This window comes from Myodes glareolus, chromosome 12, assembly GCF_982192425.1.
Source record: "Myodes glareolus chromosome 12, mMyoGla1.1, whole genome shotgun sequence".
Classification (NCBI taxonomy): Eukaryota; Metazoa; Chordata; class Mammalia; order Rodentia; family Cricetidae; genus Myodes; species Myodes glareolus.
Window position 1 is genome coordinate 38,024,112 of NC_142037.1, and position 24,228 is coordinate 38,048,339.

Sequence of the window (24,228 nt, forward strand, 5' to 3'; positions counted from 1 at the left end):
TCATTTTTACTGCCTCTGCTGACACATCCCCAAAGACTGGAAAATCATTTTTCTTATACTCTCTACCTTAAATCCTAAACTTGTTGCTCCCTCTGTTCTCTCTAGCGTACACGACTCTTTTTGCCCTAAAGGAAGACTATCCCAGTCCACTAGTGTCAGTGAAACATGAATGGAGGTCAGCATGGATTTGAATGTTACCAGCAACAACTGACGAGCATGGGTCAAGAGAAGATAATGCAGGCAGAGCCACAGTTAACCTGTGATGGACATACAGCATGAACAATAAAACTTTTGACTTACTGTTTAAAAGGATATTTATAGCCATAAAATTATCTTCTCCTGACTGCTGAGGCTTGCCTTTCTTAGTGAGTGTTCTTGCCATCCTCAGACACATATCCAAAAGAAATGCCTGGGAGATTTTATACTCCGTTTGTCCTGACTTATTAATTAATTCTACCTACTTAATATTTCACAAATTATCACTAATTTGACCTTAACTCAGGTTCTCTTTGTGTTCACTATTTTCTTTTGCTTTATGCCCCTTAAACATTTCATCCACATGCAACAGCCTCAAAGAGTCAATTTTCAGGGATACTAAAGGGCATGGCCAGGAACACCCCTTATTATACCAAGCCAATCAGTCCCACCTTTACAGTCTCAACCACCTTATCCAATACATATACACCAAGCAAGTATTTTCCTTTTACTAAATCACGGGGTGTGGAGGGGGGAGTAACCAATCAACTAAAATATACACCTACTGCTCAAAGCCCACTGGCATTATTACAACCTGTTTTGCCTGTCATGGACCCTCTTCAGCAAAGCTCTCAGCCCAGGCTTCCTCGGAGCCCATGTTGCTATCTCATGCCTGTCAGCCTTCTTTGGGAAATACAAATAATAAAAAGCTTCAGATAATGTTATCAGCTTCTCTGTGTTCTCTTCATCTTCAAAATAAAGCAGAAGCCTGTGGATGCACATCAGATGTGACACTTATGACGCAATAAAAGAGACTAACTAAATGGAGACAATTATGATTAAGACCATCCATAGGACGTGGTGAGTAGTTCTGCTTCTAGTGGTAGTGCTGACCGTTAAATCCAGGGCCCACTGCAGGCTAAGAATAAGCTTTATCACCAAACCAAGCCTGCTCAGTCTGAGATCATTTTCTCCAACATCTTAAGAACATTCAATCCATTCAGAAGAAGAATGCATAGAAGCCAAAGGAGATAAATTTAAATTAGAAAACTGTTGAGCTACATGAGGGACCAAACTATCTGACCATATCTGATGATGGCAGGATGCAGAGCTGAGCATCCCACTTGAGAAGTTCACATTCCCTGAAATGAATTTCCAACAGCATGAGTCAGTCCTACGTGCTCTACTTCCTCCACCACTGAGGATATCAGATCAAACCAAAAACCACACCCTGTGAAGACAGTTTGGCAGCTTCCTACAAACTAACACTGCTCTATAAGGTGAACCGACAGTCATCTCTCACCATGCACAGTCAGCTCTGCATCAGAACGTTAAATACACACCTCAGTGTCCAAAACTCAAAGTAACCGAGGTAGGTTTCAAAAGAAGACTAGATAAATGATCTGTCCTAGAGCAACCATACAATGGTTATTACACAATCATAAAACAGAAATGGGGCAATTAAACCAAGAGAAGAAACTGTCCAGATCATTTTGTGAAGTCAAAGTAACCAATCTGAAAAGGTTATATTGCCAATTCAATTACACGGCATTCCAGGAAAGATGAAAGGACATTACACAGCAAGAAAACCAGTGGCTGCCTAACCTCAGGGACAGTGAAGGAGAGATGAACAGGGGAAACATGGGACTTCCTGGAGTTGAGAAGCTACTCTGCATACGATAATTTAAGTATGTTGTATGTACATGTCAAAACTCACAGAACTACAGAGCGTGGAGCATGAACCCTAACCCTGACAAATAATCATGTTTTGGTAGCTGAGGAACTTCATGTATTATCTAGTGATGTCATTTGGGTTGTAATTTATATGTTAATATTTAACACCCATGTTAACAGTGGGAATAACTGAGGAGGTGATGTAACAGAACTCTCTATACAGTCACTCAGTTTTTCTTAAAAGTCTAAAACTGCATTAAACTTCTCATCAAAAAAAAGTTATTTTTGCAACAAATGGAGACTTACAGAAAACCATAACAGATCAAAGTGCAGAAAACAAGGACTGGATAGTGGTCAGACCCAAATGATATAGCTACAACATAGTTCCTGAACCTCAGGGTCAGGGATCAACACAAAAGAGGGAGCAGGATTTTAAGAGCCATAGGAATAGGAAGATTATTGTCAAGTTGTGTCTCCTAGAAATGCCAGAAACGCTACACTCAACAAGTCTCATCAACATGGCTGCCTAAAAAAGACCTGAACAATGACAACACCAATGGACATGAAAGGGAGAACTTGATGGCCCTCACCCTAACCAAAGAATCATGGACAAGAACTGGGAAATGCTTTGAGTGGGAGAATCGCCTTCCCAAGGAAGAATTCCCCCAACTGGTTATCTAACATCAAGTGGTCAGCTCTGAGATCACACTCATTCAGGTAATATGATACAGACTGGACAGTGTGTGTGTGCGTGTGTGTGTGTGTGTGTTACATGGGAGGGTTGGGGAGAGGAAAAGGAAGGATGAAATGATGTTAACTATATTACAATTTCAAATGAATAAAATTATTATTAAAAACTAAACAAAAATCTATTACTAACTGGGTGTGGTGGTGCACACCTTTAATTCCAGCACTCAGGAGGCAGAGGCTAGAAGAGCTCTGTGGATCTGAAGACACACTGACCTACATAGCAAGTTCTAGGCCACTCAGAGCTACACAGTGAGACCCTGTGTCAAAAAGAAAACAAAGAAACAAAATCCTCCTAGTAAGAAGACCACGCCCAAACAGGCTCAGCTGTGCCAGTCAGAGGAGGAATGCCATCGCTGCTTCTCTAAAGGCAGCACTAGGTGTCAGGAGAGTCCCACTACAATTCACAAACCACTACAGCTAATGCGACACAGCAGTCTGTCTACACAAGGAGTGAACAGACAAAGTATTCTTGAGGGAGCAGGTAATCTTAACAGAAAAATATAAAAAAGTTAATTTGATCCCGGGAGACACAAGGGAAAGCATGCCACTGAGAAAGTCTGGACAACACAGAGGACCTGTGGCTGTGGACTTCCCATACCATCCCGGCATGCGGCGGAGTACAGCTCGCTGCTCTCAAAGGCTCCAAATGATGTCAGCTCGCAGGTGAGCTCTGACTTGGCTTATTAGTCAGTTTTTGAACCAATATTAAGAACATCCACTATCACCAGGCAGTGGAGGTGCACACCTTTAATCCCAGCACTTGGGAGGCAGAGGCAAGTGGATCTCTGTGAGTTCAAGGCCAGTCTAGTCTACAAAGTGAGTTCTAGGACGACCAGAACTGTTACATAGAGAAATCCTGTCTCAAAAAAACAACAAAAACCAAACCAAAACAAAACAAAAAAGAACATCCACTGTCAAGTTTCCCTGTTACAGTTTTTTAAGGGTATCTGTTAATTTCATGCAGATAAGTATTTTGTCTGTGTGGACCACTCCCCCATATTTCTGCTTCAGTGTGGACTATTCTCCACAGCCACTTACACCACTACTACTACTTCATAGCCCCAGTGCTCTCAGATTTTAAGGAATGTTTACCAAGAAGTGAACCAAAGTGAGGGCCACTGTGGCGATGTGTCAGCCTGATACTGTGTCTTCCCTCAGCACAAGACACAGTGAGAGCAGCCAGGGCAGCATACTACGATCAGCTGACTACAGTCAGACTGGATTCAGTGACTGGCCTCAGGCAACCAATGTTAACAGCAATCTGTCGGAGACTCATAAAAGTACAAGTACCTGCCACAACTGTGATTACTCGGGGAGGGAGGACCCTTTAAGAGGCTTCCATCTGACCCTGAAAACCAAGTTTGCAAAAGAAGGTAATGCTAAGAAAGTGTGTTAGCCCAGAATACTGGGCTGAGCTCCCAAAGTCCAACTGAAGAGTGAGATGAATGAGAATATGAGAAAAGAGGTCCAAACCATGATAGGGACACCCAATGAGACAGTTTACCTGACCTAATAGGAGCTCACCAACTCTGGTCTGACAGTGAGGAAACCAGCATAGGACCAAACTAGGTACTCTGAATGTGGATGACAGTTGTATAGCTGGGGCAGACTGTGAGGCAGACTGTAGGGCCACTAGCAGTGAGCCCAGGATTTAACCCTGCTGCTTGTATTGGCTTTTTGAAACCCATTTCCTTTGCAGGGATACCTTGCTTAGCCTACATATAGTGGGCAGGGCCTTGAACCTTCCCCAAAACAATGTGCTAGACTTTGTTGACTCCCCATGAGAGGACTTACCCTCTCTGAGGAGTGTATAGGGGGAAGGAGGTGGTATGGGGGGAGAAAGTTGAGGGAGCGGGAGGAGGGAAGGCAGTAGGAACTGGGAATGGTATACAAAATGAGAAAAGATAGCTTTTTAAAAAATAAATTAATTTAAAAAAAAAAGTGTGTGAGCACATGTTGACAACAAAAATCAAGACAGACACCTTCCTTGTCGTGTTTTCACAAGACAGAAAAATCTAGCACACAAGTGTATTACTACTGGTTATTCGATGGCAAAGAGAATAGCCCCATAGATATAAGAGAACAATAATTATAAGACATGAGGTAACATACATTTCCATCTCCTTACCTGTTGTGTTCCATCTGCACTTACAATAGGGGCAGATAGAAGAGAGATGTCGCTACTTAAAATCTGAGCTGTGTCTAGCAATGGCGGGTGCTCTGCCATTATCAATAAGGCATCAATACACCGGATAGCCCTCCAACTCTGCAAGACAAAAAGACATGGCCACTGTTGTTTACATCCAGAGAACACATTAAAACACACTCAGGAATTGTCTCATTAACAGACATACTGTCCAAAGGAATCCAAAGAGACCTCCTGACTACTGTTTTTCAGTCAACTCTTTGAGAAAATGTATTCTTTACAAACCGACCAAGGTAACTATTAGTACACTGTATATTCTAAACCTAACACTAAGAACCGCTATTTAAATTCATATCTGTCTCTCTACCCTTCCATCCCAGGTAGTGGGTATTTAATTTAAGAATCATCATTTAATCTACACCCTATGATAGACATCAAACTCCAATGGCTGAATGAGGCAACTCTGCCTCTGACACTCTGACATTTTTCTTTGAGCAGACAAGGTAATTACAAAGACCCAATCTTCCTGTCATCCTGTTTGCCTTGAGGCACTACACAAAAAGAATTAAGATTTTTCATTGAATCCTCATACAAAGTAAAACAGTTTTAAAGAAGAAAAAAAAGAACTTGTTCAGGATTAGGATAAGAACCTTCAAGTTTTAAGTTTTAAGCTCTTACATTATCCATTCATCTGCTTTCATTATTCTTTCATGAGTGAGAACAACTTTACAGCAAAATGAACCCTTTTGCTAATGAAAGGATGCTTACATGCATTTAGAACCCTTTAGTGGCAGATGCGCTAGCACTCACATGGCAAGGGTGGGTGGCAGGGAATAGTCTACACAGCATGAACCAATAAAACATCAGCAAACTGAGCCAACTGAACAATCATACATGTTACTAAATCTAGGCTGAGCTGTAAAATAAACATTTTTGAATGCTTGCAGCATTCACAAATTCAATGCCAAGGGGCAAGATATTCAACTTCCATAGATGAAATTCACATTTTTTTTAAAAAAAAATTTAAGCTGTTAAACCTTCCCAGGAACTCTTAAAGTAGATTCAACTTGAAAACAATTTTCTGTTTTAGAAACTGCTCTGACTTTACAAACTGTATTCAACACAGGTACTTATTGATGATTTCATTCTGAAAACCCTAATAAGGTACATCTTATATTATTAGCTGTCTTATGAAAAGGCATGACACCTAAACACAGTGTTTATACTACATACACATGCAGAAGAAAAACGGTAACTTCTGGCATAATGTGCACTACTAAATTACTTAGAGACTGATAAAACCCAACACTTTGAATCACATTAAATAATTTCTCCATGAAATTTATAAAGAATTATAAGGCAGCATAGTTACTGTGATACCTTGACTCTTAAAAGTCTTACAATCTTATTACACAAGAACAAAACATTTCCAGAAAGTAAACTCACAAAGAAAGATTCTGTAAGTGCTTTGTTTTTTTTTTTCTCCCTTCCTCTTTCGTTTTCTCCCTTCACTCCCCCATCCCTGTCTCCTATTTATACTGGCAATGAACTTTTATTTCATTAACAGAAGGACTCTTAGTGTCATACAAGCTAGACTTCAACCCTCCTCTACTGTGGTGCCTGCATACCTAGGGTCACAAGTATCTGCCTTCCTCCTCCTCCTCCTCACTGTGCTCATTTTTTCATTTTCCTTTTCTCGTGTGTGTGTGTGCGCGCACGCGCACCATGGCACGGTATAGACATGAGAGGTCCACCTTTGGTTGCTGGTTCTAGCCTTTCCATCTCATTTGAGACAGTGTCTCCTGCGGTTCATCACTGCCCACACCAGGCCAGCTAGCCCATGAGCTTCTAGGTATTCTTGTCTCCGCCCCCCATCCCCCACAGAGTGCTGGAATTACAGATGCATCTGGGATCTGAATTCAGGTCCTCACACTTTTGTGTACACACTTTACCCACTGAGCCATCTCTTAAGCTCTCTTTTCTGGTATTTTTGTTTTGTTTTGTTTTGTTTTGTTGCTGTTTTTCAAGGCATGGTTTCTTTGTGCAACAGTCCTGGCTGTCCTAGAACTTGCTTTGTAGACCAGGCTGGTCTCAAACGAGGGTGGTACTGTGCATCACCACTAGAATTGTTTATTTTTTCCTTTTTTTTTTTTTTGTATTTTGAGATTACTTAGTATTTCAGTTTTGCTATTTTGTCCTGGCCATATACCTGAGTATGTCATCAAATTCATGACAATCCTCCTCTCTCTGGTTCTCAGAGATTACAGTCATGTATCACCAAGTCTAACTTCATTTTTCTTAGTAAGAATGTTTGGATAGATGGCTAAGTGACTAAGAGCACTGGTTCTTCCAGAAGACCAGGGTTCAGTTCCCAGCACACACTTGGTGACTTGCAATTGCCTATACCTCTAGTCTCACAACATACCAAAGCTTTATTTATGAACTTGTTCCCTGTAGGGCCATATCCATCTCCTCACATGCAAAGATGATGGTTTTAAGTTTATAAACTTTAGCCCTGCAACTCAAATATTGTACTTGATAGCTTACACTCTGTGCAGAAATAGTCAACTTCATTCACTCTAATCCAGTTTTGCTACTAACATTCTACATCCTCATCTTGTCTTAGGACCCAAACCAGCTGCTGTTGTAGTTACACATCTCTTTCCCCTTCTTATTATGTAATATCTAATGTATGCAGAAAGAGTAGGAACGGTGTGGTACTTGTTGACGTCCTAGAGTAAACAGCCCACCTCTGTTTTCAAACTGAAAGCACACAAGCATGCTTCATGCTCTAACTAACAATATAGAACACACACTGGCTAAAAACTGCCCTGCAAGCCTGTGCATTAATATCTGTATAAAAGTAAAGATGACTCCAGTATATCACTATCAAAATTACTTCTAAAATGTATCACAATTGAGTATGTTCATAGACATGGGAAAGTAAAAGATGTCAAGGTATAGAGCATACTTCTCAAATCATAAAGGAAAAATAATATTCAGAATTTCATTAAGAGTTACATTTAACATAGTTGAACAAATGCTTTTGTAGTATGATTGGGCATCTTTTGGGTATATTCCCAAGAGAGAGGTATTGCTGGATCCTGAAGTAGGTTGACTCCCAATTTTCTGAGAAACTGCCACACTGATTTCCAAAGTGGTTGCACAAGTTTGCAAAATCATTTATTGGTTGGAAAAGTAATTTAAACTTAGAATGGCCTGACATGTGACTGGATAGGTATCTTTAGGATGAGAAAACCTGTCTAAGACTGACAATGTCAAGTGGTGGTGAGACTGTGGAGTACCCAACAAAGTCCTAAAATTATCTTCCAGTATCTACCAGTCTGTTTCTGATGCTAGGGTTTGAAGCCAGGTCCTTGTCCAAGTTAGGCACGCATACATCTACAGTCCTATCTACCAAAACTGGACAGACGCAGGTAGTCGATACTCTATGATCTGACTAGAGATTCACAGCATATGCCCCAAAGTAATGGATGCACGTGTGGACCAACACAAAAGTACAAGAACTTGTAGCAACATGATTTGTTAATAGTCTTTTAAAACCACATACAACCTCTATACAGTCCTTAGAAATCATCCAAACTATTCAACAATTATATAAACCAAGGAAAGTGATTCACAAAATCTGAGTAAAATTTCACAAATACAATGTGAGTGAGAAGTAGAGAGCATACTATCCAACTGTATAGGAAATTCAAAAATAGAATCAATCCAGTGTTAGCAATCAGCACATCAGCTGCCTTTCAATAGTTACTATCGAGACTGGAGGCAATTGCTAGGATACCGACTCTGCTCTGTCTTGTTCCAGGGGCTATTACATGGTCACGACCACTGAGCTATAATCATCGCATGCTAACCATTCATATACTGCTCTGTATGTGTTGTTTGTCAAGAAACTAATGTTTGAAAGTTAAAATGACCACCTGATCATCTCAGATCTTCCAGGAGAAGCATTTGATATATTCAATATTCATTTATGAAAAACTAAAAACTGGAAACACAAGAAAAAATAATAAAACACTACATATAAAAATACGTAAGATATATACTTGTTTTTCAAGATGGTACCTCTCTGTGTAGCTCTGGCTGTCCTAAAACTCTCTCTGTAGACCTGGCTGGCCTCGAACTCATAGAGATCCATCCACCTGCCTCTGCCTTATTTCAGAATACTTATTTCAAATAGTATTTCACTTATTATACAGATATTATATTTATTGCATAACATTTTCAGCTTCATAAAGACAACTTCTTTCAAGTTATAGCATGCACTTTGAACTTCATTTTGAACTATACTCATCCTCTATATATTCACTCTCTATACTATCTCCACTTAAGCCCCCTCCTCCTTTCCCACAGGTGCTCCTCCTCTTCCTCCCCACTGTCTCTTCTGCTTCATGTCATTCCCTTATTCATGTGTGTGTACATATACATAGCATAACATAACATGTAATAAATACATAGCAAATGCTTGTATGTTTCTATATAAAGTCTAGATCCACAAGTGAAAGAAAACATAGTATTTATCTTTCACAGTTAATATGCTGTGAAACATCCAACTGTTTCACTATTTGTATTGTTCTCTGTGCTTCTATTTCAAAATTTCTACTATAATCTTTACTATCTTTCCATTCAGTCTGGCTCCCAGTTGCACATTAACGAGCAAGTGCATCTGTATACACATGCACATCCACCCCACAACCACACATACCCAAAGAAATGCTTTCATTGTAATCCCTAGTTCCTTGTATCTTGTAGTTCTGTTTCCATTCAATTCTAAGATTTTTTCTTTTTAAAAAAATCTCTCATTTTTAAAGGATGTTTTTATTTAATTTTTTTTCATTTTACATACCAACTCCAGCTTCCCCCACCTCACACCGCACTCCTTCCCACCTTCTCATTTTTTTAATGATCCATTCAATGCTGTGCTGTTCCATGATTTTGTGTGTGTGTTCAGTAATTTCTCTTGCTGATTTCTAGTTTATTAAAATGTGATCATTTTAGAATATAAGAAAGTACTTCAATTTCCTGGTACTCTTTTGACTTGCTTTGTGTTCTAAATATCCATGGGCTTCTGAGAAAAAAAATTATATTTTGCAATGTTTGAAGACAATATTCTGTTGATGCCGTTGATGCCGGGCAGTGGTGGTGCACACCTTTAATCCCAGCACTCTGGAGGAAGAGGCTGGAGGATCTCTGTGAGTTCAAGGCCAGCCTGTTCTACAAGAGCGAGTTCTAAGACAGGCTCCAAAGCTATAGCGAAACCCTGTCTCAAAAAACAAAACTAAAAAAACAAAAAAAAACAATATTCTGTTGACATTTGTTAAGTCCATTTGATTTATAATATCATTTAACTCTATTTCTTTACTGATACTTTTGTTTGTTTGCATGACTTGGTCTACTCATGAGAACAGGATACCCAGTTTACCAGCTTCCATGGTACTGAGGTCAGCCTGTGCCTTTATATACACTGGTATGTATCTTATGAAATAGAACATGTCCATATTCAGTGCCTGTACATTTAGAATTGAAGTATCCTATTGAGCGACTATCCCCTTAAACAGTGTGACTGTCTTTATTGTAATTTTAGTTTGAAGTTTCTGTCCGCTACTATTTCCTCCACCTACTTGCTTCCTAGTTCTATTTACTTGGAATATCTCTTCTACCCTTTTACCCTAACGCTGTTTACCTTTGATAGTTACATGAGTTTCTGGTAGGCAAGACATAGATGGGCCTGGGTTTCCTTGTTGTTGTTTTGTCATTACTTGAAACAAGGTGAGGCACTGGCTGTCCTGGAACACGTAGAGATCCACCTGCCTCTGCCTTCTGAGGGCTGAGATTAAAAGTGTGCACTACCAAGTCCTGCTTGGGTCTGATGTTTTTATCCAACCTATGGAACATTAATTTTCTTCTAATTAGAGAATTGACACTATGAACACTCAGTAATGAAAACTATGCATTATATGTTTTTGTAATATCTAGTACTTTCCTAATCATTTGCTAATCCTAGTGAGTATAGTCTCTCCTATGGGTTCATAAATGCTTATCTCTCTATTCAGTGTGTATAATCCCTGCAAGGATCTTCCCTAGTGCTTACTAAGTAGCCATAAATGCCTTTATCATAGAAACCTTCTCTTTTTTCTTCAATTATTAAGGACACGCTGCTAGGGGTAGTACATCTGGTTGGCAGCTAATGTCTTTCAGAGCTTGATCTATCTTGTTCTTTACGCTCATGGTTTTTAGAGCCTCTGTGCTAGTTTTCCTTTTGTTGCTGTACTAAAACACTGACAAAAAACAACTTTCAGGAGGAAAAGAGTTATCTGGCTTAAACTTCCAGGTCACTGAGGGAAGTCAGGCACAAACTCAACAGGAACTTCAAGGCAGCTTGCTTGCTATTCTGTGCAGCATTATCTCTAACCAGGACACTCATTCACAGCTAAGGAAATACACAGAAATCATGGGGAAATGTTGCTTTCTGACTCATCTGCTTGCTTATTCTCATGCTCATGCATAATTACTTTCCTTGTATAGCCCAGACCACCTTCCTAGGGAATGACACCATCCATTGTGGGCTGGGCCATCCTATGTCAATTAACAAGTCAAGAAAATCCCCTAAGACATGCCCACAGACCAATATGATCTAAGGAATGCCTCACCTGAGAGAGATTCCCAGGTGAATTCTAGGTTGTGTCCAGTGGACATTTAAAGCTAACAAAGGCATCCACTGTTATCCTGATGGGTCTACCTTTCCTTATATGTACCTGGTGTGTCTCTCTGACAGTTCTCAATATTCTTTCTTTATATTTAGTGCTTTAAGCATAGTATGATGTGGCAGATTCTTTTTTGATCCTAGTCATTTGGTTTCCTAAATGCCTCCTTTATCTGATAGCAACTTTTTTTGGAAGAAAAAAATGGGAAATTTTTCTGCTATAATTTCCTGAATACATCTTCACTCCCTTTTGCTGGTTGTTCTTGTCTTATACCCATGATCATTTATAGTATCCCATAGATCTCACCTGGTGCTCATATTTTCCTACTTATTTCATTTTTGTCATTGTCTGAGTATTCTAATTCATTGAGCTTGGATATTATCTTCCATTTGATTCATTACTGGTAAGGCTTCTCACTAAATTTTTATCTCATTTAATGAGATTTTAATTTTCAAATTTCAACTTTTTTCAGTATTTCTACCTCTACTTAATTCCTCTTTCATGCTCTGAATTGAGTTCCTTATTTCATCCAGCTGTTTATGTTCACTTTGAGTAGGTCAAGAAGTTTATTCATACCCTCTTGGATTGTATTCAACATTCTTAAAATTATGCTTTTGAGTATTTTGTTAAAATTTTCATCTAATTCACTCTCACTGCAGTCAATTACTATGGAATTAATAATTTTAAGCAGTCATGTTGCTTTGAATTTTCATATTTCTTGTGTTTCTATTTTGAAACGTGTCTGGGATTAGGTTAGTTGAAAATTTTTCAATCACATTTTTTTCTTTCAGTAAGGATTTACAATGTTCAAATTGGACTAGACTGTAGTAGTGTTGAGATTTTAACTTCCCCATAATGACTCCAACTTTTGACTCCCATATTCAACACAATAATAGAAGAACAGTTAGGCAACCAAGAAAAAAAGGCACTTTTTAAAAAAGAAAGTACAATGATCTGTGTTATCAGATACTGTGATATCTGTAGAAAATGTGAGGATTTCACAAAAGATAATAAAAATGACCAAAATTCCAGGATAGAGAATCAATGCAGAAAACTGAGTTGTTACTGTGTACTAACAATGAATAATTTGAGAAAGAAATCAAGAACACACAATTTGCAGTAGCACCAAAAGAATAAAGATGAGGTCAGGGGCACAGTTCCAGCAGAGAACACTAGTAACACAGGCCTGGTGCCTGACTTCAGTCTCCAGAAGTATGTAAAGAGCTAGAAGGGTGACAGTACACATCTGTAACCCCAGCCCTCTCATGTCAAGATGGGAGGCAAAGACAGGAATCACCTGGGAGCTCTTAGGCCAGTTGGCCGGGAATACAGAGCACAAGCCAACTGCAGAAACAAGACAGATCCCACCTGGCTCTGCAGCTGTGCTCTGACACACTATGGCATGTGCACACACACACACACACACACACACACACACACACACACACACACACTAAATACTTAAGCTTAGCCAAGGGGTAAGACTTGCACTCTAAAACTACAATATACCCATGAAAAGGGGAAGACACAAATAAAGAGAAAATACCCTATACTCACTTATTTAAAGATTTATTTTGAAGATTTCTAAAGTCTTCAAATGATCTACAAATTCACTGAAACAGCATATTTTCTACATTTTAAGGATGTAGAAAATTTGATCCTAAAATTCATTTTGTACTTCAAAGAACTTCAAACAGCCAAAACAATTGTGAAAGAGAACAGAGACACAGGACTCATGCCCACTGTCCTCTAAACATATTAAAAATCTAGGTGATAATAAACACATACAGAACTGGAATAAATAGATCAATAAACTATAGACCTCAGAAACATTCTAACATACGATTAAGCAATCTTCTATGAGTGCTATCTAAGACAATAAAATGGGAAAGGAAAACTCTTCAACAAGTGATACCATGATAACTAAGATATCCACACACAAAGAATGGATTTGGACATGTAATACACACAAAACTTAATTTATAGTAGGTTAAGGATTTATATATAAGAATCAAAGCTGTAAAATTCCTAAGCAAAAATAAGCAAGGAAGTTTCATGACACTGGGTTTCTTATACATACTGTACATACATGACAAAGCATAAAACAGATATAGCACTACTCAAACATAAACAGTCACACAGCAGAGGACTCAACACACAGAAAAAAAAAGACAACATTCAGAGCCATTTAAAAAATTCAAAACTGCCACAGTGTTCAAAACACAACACACTGGGGAGCTTAGACACTGCTCACAGTTTTGGAAGCTAGAAGTCAGCTAGTGTGCTAGTTTGTGGCTCTTTGAGGATCTGCTTCCTCTTTCAGACAGCTATCTCCTCCATGTTTTCTCATGAGGGAGAGGAAGTTCCCATGGCTCCTCCTTTTGTAAGAATGTTAATTTCGTCGGGGGAGCTCCACCTTTGTGACCTCATCTTATGTCTCATTATCTTCCCAAAGCCCAGCCTCCTGGCATCATAACATAGGGTTAAGGCATTCAAATAAGAATTTCAGAAATATGCATTCAAAACTTAACTGTCATTAACACTTCCCTAAATTTATGTCTTTTTCATTCAGTCCAAATGATGCCAAAAGTTTTAATCTGTTCTAGTATTAATTGTAAAATCAAAAATTTCTCATCAGCATCAACTACATTAAACACTGGGAAAAACTCATGATTTGTTCCAAGGCAATTCTTTTCCTTTGAACTTATGAACTCATTTAAATTGTGTGCTTGCAACACACACACACACACACACATACACACACACACACACACACACACACACGATAGATGCCTTGCCTACAAAGAAAAAAAAGAAGTCTAAAACCAAGCAATGCAAATACCATTAGCTCTAAAGATTTGAGCATAATTACCTTTGGTTTAATGCTCTGCTTTCCTGACCTACTAGGGTCGCTCACTCACACAGCCTGACACAGTGGCCCACCCCTTTAGTGAAGTCTACCTACACAGTTGGCAGGGCACTGGCATTAAGGCTCTACTGTGTGACAGTCCTTAAAGGCCCAAATGGGCCAGGCATTGTAAATGACACAATCCCATTATCTGAGATGCTAACACAGGAAGATCACCATGAGTTTCAGGCTACTCTGGGTTATATACACCGTGAGTTCCAGACCATTCTCAGCCACAGAATGGGCCTGGGGGTGGGGGGATTAAAACCGTAGGCAGCTGTTGCGTTTGGCCTGTGGCAGAAGTCACAGCCTGATGAACTGTGACCCATGTTTGGGTCCTTCTTCCTTTGTCTCGGAGGACAGCACATGCTCAGAGCTTTTTCCACTCTGTCCTCTTCTGTTTCCTCTAGCTATGTGACTGCACTCTGGTCAGGTTCATGGTGAGATGGCTGGTCAGTCTGCTGTTACAGCCACTCTACTTTCCAAATGGTCAACTGGCCAAACTTTTAAGTGTCCTTTTTCCAAAAATGCTCTCTAGTCTGGCAATATTGTAGTCAAAGTGTTCAAATCTTTAAGTTCTGGCCTTGTCTTAACAGTTCTTTATTTCTAGTGCCCCCTCACTTCTTTTGACTACGAGCAGCCAGGGAGAGCACTTCTTTCACATTTTCCTAGCATTCTCCTAAGTAAATACCCAACTGTATTTATGGAAAAAACTTTTCATAAAATATCAAAGCATGAATACAATTCAGCCAAGTGTGTTATCCTTTTATAACAAAGAGCACCTTTCGCCATTGCCCAATAACATGTTCTCGTTGTTACCTAAGACCTCATCAGAATGACCTTTACCAAACACACTTCTACGAAAATTCTGCCTAGGGTTGTGTGTCCAAGATGTGCATGTTCTCTATCTCTCCCCTTTTGTGAGTCCTCACTAGAATTACCCAGAGCAGCACGTCAACTTTTCCAGCCCTACTTTGTACCCTGCGACAGTCATTTCCCTATTTCTAGGTTATTGCTACAGCAATACCCCATTTCTTTGTACCAATTACTGTCTTACTCTGCGGCTACTATTGCAAAATACCACTGTCTAGGAGGCTCAGCAACAGCCACGATTTCAAACTGTCCAGGAGTTGAAAAACTCCCAAACCATATTATGATGGTGACCACATCCCCCAGTATAATCTGGAGACTAAATCTTAGAAAATATATAAAACATACCCTGTTTGGGCAGGAAACCCTGACTGCCCTGGGGGACGGAGGGGAAGGAGAGGGGGGGGGAGTGGGAGGGTGTTGGGAGGGGGGGCGGAAATGGAAACTTTTATAATTTAATAAAATTTACTAAAAAAAAAAATACCCTGTTTTTAACACTAAGGAAAGTTAGTGATGTATTCTGTTAGGTTTACTAATTCATTTACTGTGCATACCCACATGCTATGACATACATGTGGTGGCCAGACAACAACTCCTATGAGATCCTCTGAAAAAAACAGCAAGTGTTCTTACCCATGACCCATCTGTCTGGCACCAATAACACTGTTAATTTTAACCCAGAATATTATTCAACTGAACATGTTCGTTCTTATTATAAGAGCCGTAAACGTTTCAGTGACTAAGAATTCATCACCTGTGTTATCTCTGGTCACTGTCAAGTAACTAATTCTTCTTCTAAGTGTGATTGGGAATTTTCTGCTTCTTTACAGTCTTAGTAATTTTGATTAACAGTGTTGGTTGATTTTATTTTTCCTGGGGAAATGTGAACAATTGTCTATTTATTCCTGACACCAATGTCAGGCAGATAATGCTACCACAACCACACAAATCTAGCCTAGTGGATTGGTGAGTTTATTTGGGTTATTTACAGTAGTAAGGGAGAGTGGGGAGTTAGTTTAGGAGCATGGATGACTCCAAGGCAGCTGCATCACCAAAGTGTAACCCAGCACAGGTGATTTACAACTGCTGCTCCCATGCAGCTTGCTGGCCCCACACCACTCGCATGCAGCTCTGCTCATCTAGTTGGAGTCTCCTCTACCCAGTAACTGTCACTGCTTAGATGACCTTGTGAGCCATGTCTGCTTCAGGAGCCTGAGACTTATGAGCTCTTCAAGGTCTGAGCCTTCTAAGATTTGTTTGCTTCCAACATCTTTAGTGACCCTCTCTAGGATGTTAAGTTTTAATTTGGAGGACACTGCTATTCAACAGTCAAGATTTGCAAAGCTTACCTTGACAGCTGCTGGATATTATATGGCTTCACAATTATTAAGCTTTGCTCTGAAATATAGTTAAATAACTAAAAAAATAATTTGACCATTGGGGATCTTGCTTATACAGGTCCAGATCTGCTTTCAGTCTAGAGTTAACTTCTCTGACCTCTGAGGCAAGTCCCAGCAAACCCCCAGCAGCCTACTGCCTTCTGAATGATGAAGCTCTCTTCTCTGGGCACTTGCTTTTTCTGGCCCATCTTAAAGACTATTAGATAAGATCACTCTAGGTGTGTCTTTTCTAGATGAATGCAAATGTGCTCATTTATCACTACTCTTGTTAACTACTCAACAGTAACCATTTCAAGATTTCTGAAGGTTGTTTTCTATGCAGTTCTTCCATCTGAGGTCTCTGACCAGGACATTATCATCTTCGTTGGTTTCCTAGACTGCCAGCTTAGTCTCAGTTCAGTCTACCACAAAGACTTGGGTTCCCCTGCCTGTATTATGTGTGTGGTAACCTCCTCCAGGAAGCTCAACCAATCATAGAATGATTTTGTTTTCCCTCTTTTGTCTGAAGTCTAATTTTTCAAGCTCTGCTGTTACAGGCATTTTGTCTAGTTTTTAGTTGTTTCAAGAAAAAAAGGCAAATCCAATCCTTTTTACTTTATCATGAAAAGAGGCCTACATTTGTGACTCTTTAGTGTACCCGATAGCCAGTAGAAACAGATTTACTAGGACATACTATTACTTTAAATTATGACTTTTTTTAATAGTATGCTTCAGCTATCACTAGTTGGAAGTCAGTATGCTCTTGATATGCCCTTACCTAAAAGAAAATCTGAAGCTATTTACTTACTTTGAGTAAACGACACAATTTCCTGGCTTTTATTTCCGTGTAAGACTTAGGGTTATTAACAACCTCCAGAATGAGTTTTGCTAGAATGTGTCATCCTTAAGCCAGAGTTAATACAATTCTGGGGTTACCTGGGGTCTCCAATCCAGGATTCTAAGATACCTGGCAGCGTGCAACAGGCAGGGTAAGTACAAGCTTACTTCTTTTCTGTAGGAAAGAAAACCTGGCCACCTGTGGAGCTATCATTAGTGCTCTCTTTAATTGGACTTGGGTTTTGGGGTATCTTTAATCAGTCAAGGTTTTCAAGTTTAAAGGAATTTATTTTAAATTACTGTACATTTTTAAATTATAAATTACTATCACCTAGTTTTATTGTACTCATACGCTACTTTCAGGAGACAGTTGTTCAATTAATTGTGAACTGGATAAGGAAGTACATGTGCAGCAACAATATTCCTGGCTTCCTATTATTGTTGTTGCTGTTATCTGAGACAGGGTCACACTGCTGGTCCATCTCAGCATCAAGTTCATGTTCCTCCTGGTTCAGCCTCCCGAGTGCTGGGATTACAGGTGTGTGCCAGCACAACCAGTCTCGTTCACTGATTGCACTCTTAGTAAAGTATCTGTGCTCATAAATGGGCAAATTTGGTTTGCATGGTGACATTCCACGAGCTATATGCTAGGAATTTATGTTACACCAATAACGAACAACTATTTTCATGGAGAGATAGCATTTTCATGTGTAGGGTAGTAATTAAAACTATGATTTAGTAAGTTAAACCTTATGATAGTGCCATTTAAAGTAAAAAAAAATTGTAAAATATCAATTATATCATAAAGCATATATTCATAGTCTTACCAGGGAAGTAACAATCTACACTGACTGCAGCACGATTCTTATAACTTTTTCACCACATTCATCTGCACTTCTTTGTCTACTGGAAAGGAAAAATGGGGTACAATAAGTAGGATGGGTGGGCTTTATTCCCCAAAGGAACAGAAGTTTGGGAGTGGTGTTGAAAGCCACTATTATTACTTTCCTTAGTCAGACTCATTAAATAGAATCTAATTATACATTCAGGAAATACAGTCAGTATCCATTCACCCACAGCAAAACCACACTTAAGTACTAGAAATCTGGATTCTGACTGAAGTTAATTCACAAAGAAGGTTCAATGAAAAAGACATTACAGAAACACTTTCCGTCTGCGTAAACTGGGAACAGTTGTACACACTGTAATCCCAGCACTCAGGAGACAAAGGTAGTAAGACTGCTGTAAGATGGAGGCCTTCCTAAGCTACACAGCAAATCCCTAGCTAGACTAGGCTACAGAGCAAAACCCTGTCTCAAAAAATAGTAATAATAATAATAACTATGAGGCATGAGAAACAAGCTATGGAGATGTGAGCAAATCCAGCCCATTAAAGGACTGAGAATGGACACTATTTTTATAGTATTGCCATAAGTGTCTGGTGTGTGTGTTGGGGTAGGGGTATCTGAGGCACCCTTTGAATCGAAAGGCATTCTGCTCTCATCTACAGAGCATTCACTTTCTTGTAGAATTTCAAGCTGCCAAACACTCTTACCTGAGTGAATTTGGACTTGCACTAAAGCAGCCCTGCCCGACTCCTTTCTGGCCACACTGACTCCCTCGCAGTCCAGTTGACAACACAACTGCTTGACTTCGCCATGAAAGCTGCAGTGCAGGGGTAACTTCGCATACTTAACATGGTTAGCATGACGAATTGTTTGCAAAGAGCTATTTTATCACAAGAAAATCTTGTTCTGATGTTCTGTGAGCCAGAGCCTTTCTCGGTAGAACACGGTTAACAATGCAGCGCTTTCTAAAAGAACCAAATTCTGTTATAGACCTCTAACAATGCCTCAGCTAAGCGCTGCTTTCTCTAAACAAGCCATTTCTCTCCATCTTGATTACTGAAAAGTCTTGCTTTACGCGTGACCCAGTGATTTCTCTTCCGAGTTCTAACATTAGCTGCTAGAGCTCTAGGGTTGGCTCGGGGGTGCAGCACTTGTCTTTCCTGAGTCCCCTGACCTGAACCCCAGCTCCGAGAGACGGAGGAGGAAGGAGCTCTGAAGACTAAAGGAAGGCAGACCCACCGGGAAGATGAGGGCGTGCAAAAGATGAAAAACACTCGCACTTATTATCTGTGTGTGGTCTAGGGCTTCCCAGTGGCCACAGTCACGCTGACACGAGCTACAGCCACAATGCCACGATTAACCCTCAACATCTAAAAGGGTAAATGGGAGGGAGAGAAAGTACTTGCTGCACAGGCACGAGGACCAGATCCCCAGCACCTATGCAAAAAGTTTGCCAAGGCTGTCACCCAGGCAATTCCAACACTGCCGGGGACAAAGAGAGGAGGGTTGTAGGACTTGCTGGCCTGTCACCTAGCCTCTGGCTATCCAGTCCAGCCCCAGATTCAATGAGCGATTGTGTCTCAAAGGAATAAGGTGAGAATGACAGAGAACACCCAGAATCCTCCTCTGGCCTCTACACATGTACTGGCATGTACAAACAAGCATGTACCACACCCATCCAAATAAAATAATAACATTGTCTTGGATGTCAGTTAATTCAAAAAAGTTAACTCTTACTTTAATGCATTTTATCACACTTTCAGACATGACATTGTACTGGAACTATTTCTTTGATATCTGCTTATGAGTCTTAGCCTCTAAAGGCTGAGCAATATCTCTAGCCCTGTTATTTCTTCTTATTATAAAGAGAGTATGTGTGTTTCCATTGATGAAGAAACTAGATACTTTCTTACTAAATTTGAGACAAGGAAGTCTAATCTCATCACTTCTTCTCTAATTCTGCTTTGCTGTTATTGTGGTCAAGGTGGCGGTAATGGCGGTGAGGCTACTGGGAAAAGAACCTACGACATCAACTGTATAGGCAAGCATTCTATAGTTGAGCCACACCCCTGCCCTGTCTTGCATTTTCTAAGTATGCACACGTATCAGTTGTAAATAATAATAATGTTATTCTCCTATTACTTACAGGTTATTTTTCTTGTTTCTTAATGTATCAACTATGAGTTCTGAACCGATGTTAATGTTCTTATCTTTTAGTGGAAGTGTTTCTAAAATTTTACCATGATATTCAATGTAAGTTCTGCTAGAAAAGTTTTGTATGTTTATTTTTTGTTGACTGTGAGTTATCAGAATTGGTAAATGAATTTAAGAAAACAAATTTTAGCCCCAAAGACATAATTGTAGTTGCCCCTAAAATCTGTAAATATGATAAATTAGATTAATATTTCCGAATAGTGAATCATTATACACCTGGGAACAATGCAGTAATATTTTTAGTACCAAAGAGATAATTAAAGTTGTTCCTTAAATCTATGGCTAAAGTAAATTACATTAATATGTTTCCTAAGATTGAAACATGACATTCCTGGGATTCAATACATTAGGATTGATATTAACAAAGAGCCCAGATTCTGTAATCACCTGGGTTCAAAGCCCCTACTTTCACCAAACAACTCTATGGCTTTGGGCGTATTAGTTACTACCGTGTTTAGTTCCCTCGTTTTGACAATGGTGGCAGTGATAGCTACTTCAGTTGGCTTGAGAACTAAATAAGCTGCTATGTGTAAAGTCTGGAAGCGCACCCAGCCCACAGAAGGTGCTTGTTAATTATTACTGGGTATCTTAACTAACCAAGAACAGAGCAGTCTGTAGGACTGTTCTAGTCAGAAAACTAAAACCTGTGGATCCAACCTAGCCTGCTGCCTCTTTTCATAAATGAAACTGAACTTGAGAGACCCACACTCATTTTCTATATTGTAGCTGGCTGGTTTCTGCTCCGCTGTAGCTCAGCTTCCAACGGTACACTGCACTACTGCTTCTCGGCTCCTTTGCTTCAAAACTGTTAGCAGCATCTGTGCTGTTCACAGTCCAGTTGAAAAGACAACCTAATATATAAAAAGATGGTGTATGTGTGTGCACATGCATGTGTACGCGTGTGTGTGAGCATATGTGCATGTGTGTGATGTACACAATCACAACACTCTGCAGGAAATAAGCCTATTTGAGACCAAAAGCAGGAAAGAATCACACAGGTAAATGGAGACAAAATAAAGTGCATTTTATTTAATTATTTTAAGATCTGTATTTATTTACATGATTTTATCTTTCATCTTAGTCTGTGAACCCAGAAAGAAGAAAGTATGACATTCGCCCTATGACATTTATACTGCAGGCATCTGAGACATATGATAGATAAGTAAATAATGAAAATGATAGGAAACCTATGCAGCGTAACTAGACACATCTACCGAAGTTGTGGATATAAACATGCTCTGGCACTCATTCTATTAACCACATAAAATCAGTTCTACCTTTAATCTTTTTAACTCTAAGTCTAAGAGACTAGGTGTCTAAGTCTATTATTCTTCCAGTGTAAATGGAGGAATTTAGGATTACTGGGGTAAAGTGCATGTTTGATTCTATATAGTCATTTAAGACAGCCAGCAGACAGGCCCTACCCTCAGGAAACATGCCCTTACCTCACAGTACAAAGCTGGAGAGTGGTAAGACACAGTGAGGTAATCACAGGGTATCAACAGAGAATGGATTGCAGAGAAAAGATATTATAGTTGATGAAAGAGAAAGTTTGGTGTAGCATTAAATTGGGTGGTGATTTCAATAAATTCATCATTTTGAAATATTAGTCTAGATATCACCAAAAATGCAGGTTAAGACGGACACAGCAGCTCCTCCACTTTATTCTCGGGCTACTCAACCATGCAAACCAGTCTTCGTAAGGTTCAAGTATTAAATGCAGAAATGAAGCATTCCCACTTATGATATTTTTCTAATTTTAAATATTTTAAAAATATTTTTAAAAAATACTGCTCTAAAGTAGTAGATGTACTTGGTCATAACAATATACAAAGAAACAGAAAGGTACTTAATAAATTATCATGTTAAAATATGAACAATAGATACATAAAACATATAAAAATACTACACAGGGGAAAAATTAAGTCTCAAGAACAAAACCATAATTGAAAATGACTATATTAAGAAAACCAAAAACAAATCCAGAAAATTTGAACAAAATGACATCATGATTTTTTTATTTAAACGAATATTAAGACAGGCTGATTTCTGATGTACATGAAATTAACTACACCAAAGCAGCTGGAATGTGCATTAACTACTTCTCTCAAAGCACAAATATACAGGCTAAATGTCCCTTTATCAAAATGCTTAGAAGCATGCGTGTTTCTAGTACAGACTCAGGTATATCTACACACACGAGATAGTTTTGGAATGGGAATTTAGTTTAAATCAAATTTAAACACAAAATTCACTTGTGATATATAGATAGAGAAAGAGAGAGAGAGAGAGAGAGAGAGAGATAAATATATATATGGCCTGAAGTTACTATACACAGTGTTTAGTTTACCTACATCTTAACTGCAACCCATCACTCCAGGTGAGGCGAAGACTTGGCATTTGTGGCATCATGGTGGCAATCAAAAGTTTCACATTTTGAAGCATCTTGAATTTGGGGGTTGGGGTGCTCAATTTCTAATTACACTTGATAAGAAACTCTCAAATGTCCTGCAAAGTTTGCTTAAGAAACAGCTGCTTAGAATCTGCAGCCAAGTAAGAAGATTCCTTCCCCTCCCATTACATGTCCACAGGTTTACTGAAGACAACAACACACACATAAATCAATTAAACAAATCCTTTTCTGGGAAAGGAGAAAGTTGCTTTAAAAATATAAATCTTTGCTGGGCAGTGGTAATGCAGGCCTTTAATCCCAGCACTTGGGAAGCAGAGGCAGGCATATCTTTATGCACAAATATATATTAAGATGTGGGTTCTGAGGAATGAAGGCAGAAAACAAAACAATACTTGTCAACATTGCTATAGTCTGATTCATACAATAATCTGTCAAATGCACATAACTTTCTTATCTAGGCTAATGATAAAATATACACTCTACTGTGGATTTCTACCAACTAGCTCCTAGGGCATCTCAAGAAGTGAGGGAGAAAGAAAGTGTCATTCCCAAGTAGAATTTCATTTGTAAAATCTGAGAACAATGGTGTATCTATCTGGTGGATTTATACAGGATTTTAAAAATAACCGAGCACAGCACCTAAAATCCAATGAGACTTCACCAGATATTTCTCAGTAAAGAAGTTGTCCTCCACTTAAAAAGCAACTAGTTCGCGCATTGTCTACATTTCATCCCACTACGGAGAGAATAGCTGAGGCTCTAGGAACAGAAGGTCAGCATTCCCTTGCAAAGAGGGATAAGACAGAGGGGAGCAGGGACTGACCTGAAAGATTAATGAGTGGAAAATTTTTTATATGTATTTTATTTGCAAAGAAAATAGTTATGACTTTCTAGTATACCGAATGCTTCCTGTAAATGCTGTTTTTAGAAATCTGCAGACTAACACTGGAACTCAAAAGCTCTGGTCATTTAGAAAAGACACACTGTGCAGCAGCTTCCAGTGCGCAGGAGCACTGACGCAAGCGCATACGTGGCGGTACCTTAACGTTTTCAGGTTTAAGAAACATGTGATGAGAACATGGCGCAGATTCTCAATTCTAAGGATAAGAAAACCAAGACTGGAGAAGAAAGCCGTGAAATCACTACCACTGGTGAGCAGTGAGCATGGAATAGAGGCCTGCACCAACTGTACCAGCAAGGGCCTTATCTCCTCCTTAGGTAAGGAGGTCGGCGGGGAGGGGAAGGTAAAGCAGTGACCAATTATTA

The 24,228-nt window shown here is 39.3% G+C and overlaps 1 protein-coding gene across 2 annotated transcripts in view; it reads right to left on the bottom strand.

The window, feature by feature from the left end:
* Fndc3a (fibronectin type III domain containing 3A) overlaps nucleotides 1–24,228 on the bottom strand; it is a 145,404-nt gene that overhangs the window by 115,737 nt on the left and 5,439 nt on the right. For both annotated transcript variants that reach the window (XM_085698709.2, XM_085698710.2), the window contains exon 2: nucleotides 4,748–4,885. In XM_085698709.2, the coding sequence (XP_085554835.1) occupies nucleotides 4,748–4,846 (99 nt within the window). In that variant the 5' untranslated portion in view covers nucleotides 4,847–4,885. The remainder of the gene's footprint in view (nucleotides 1–4,747; nucleotides 4,886–24,228) is intronic.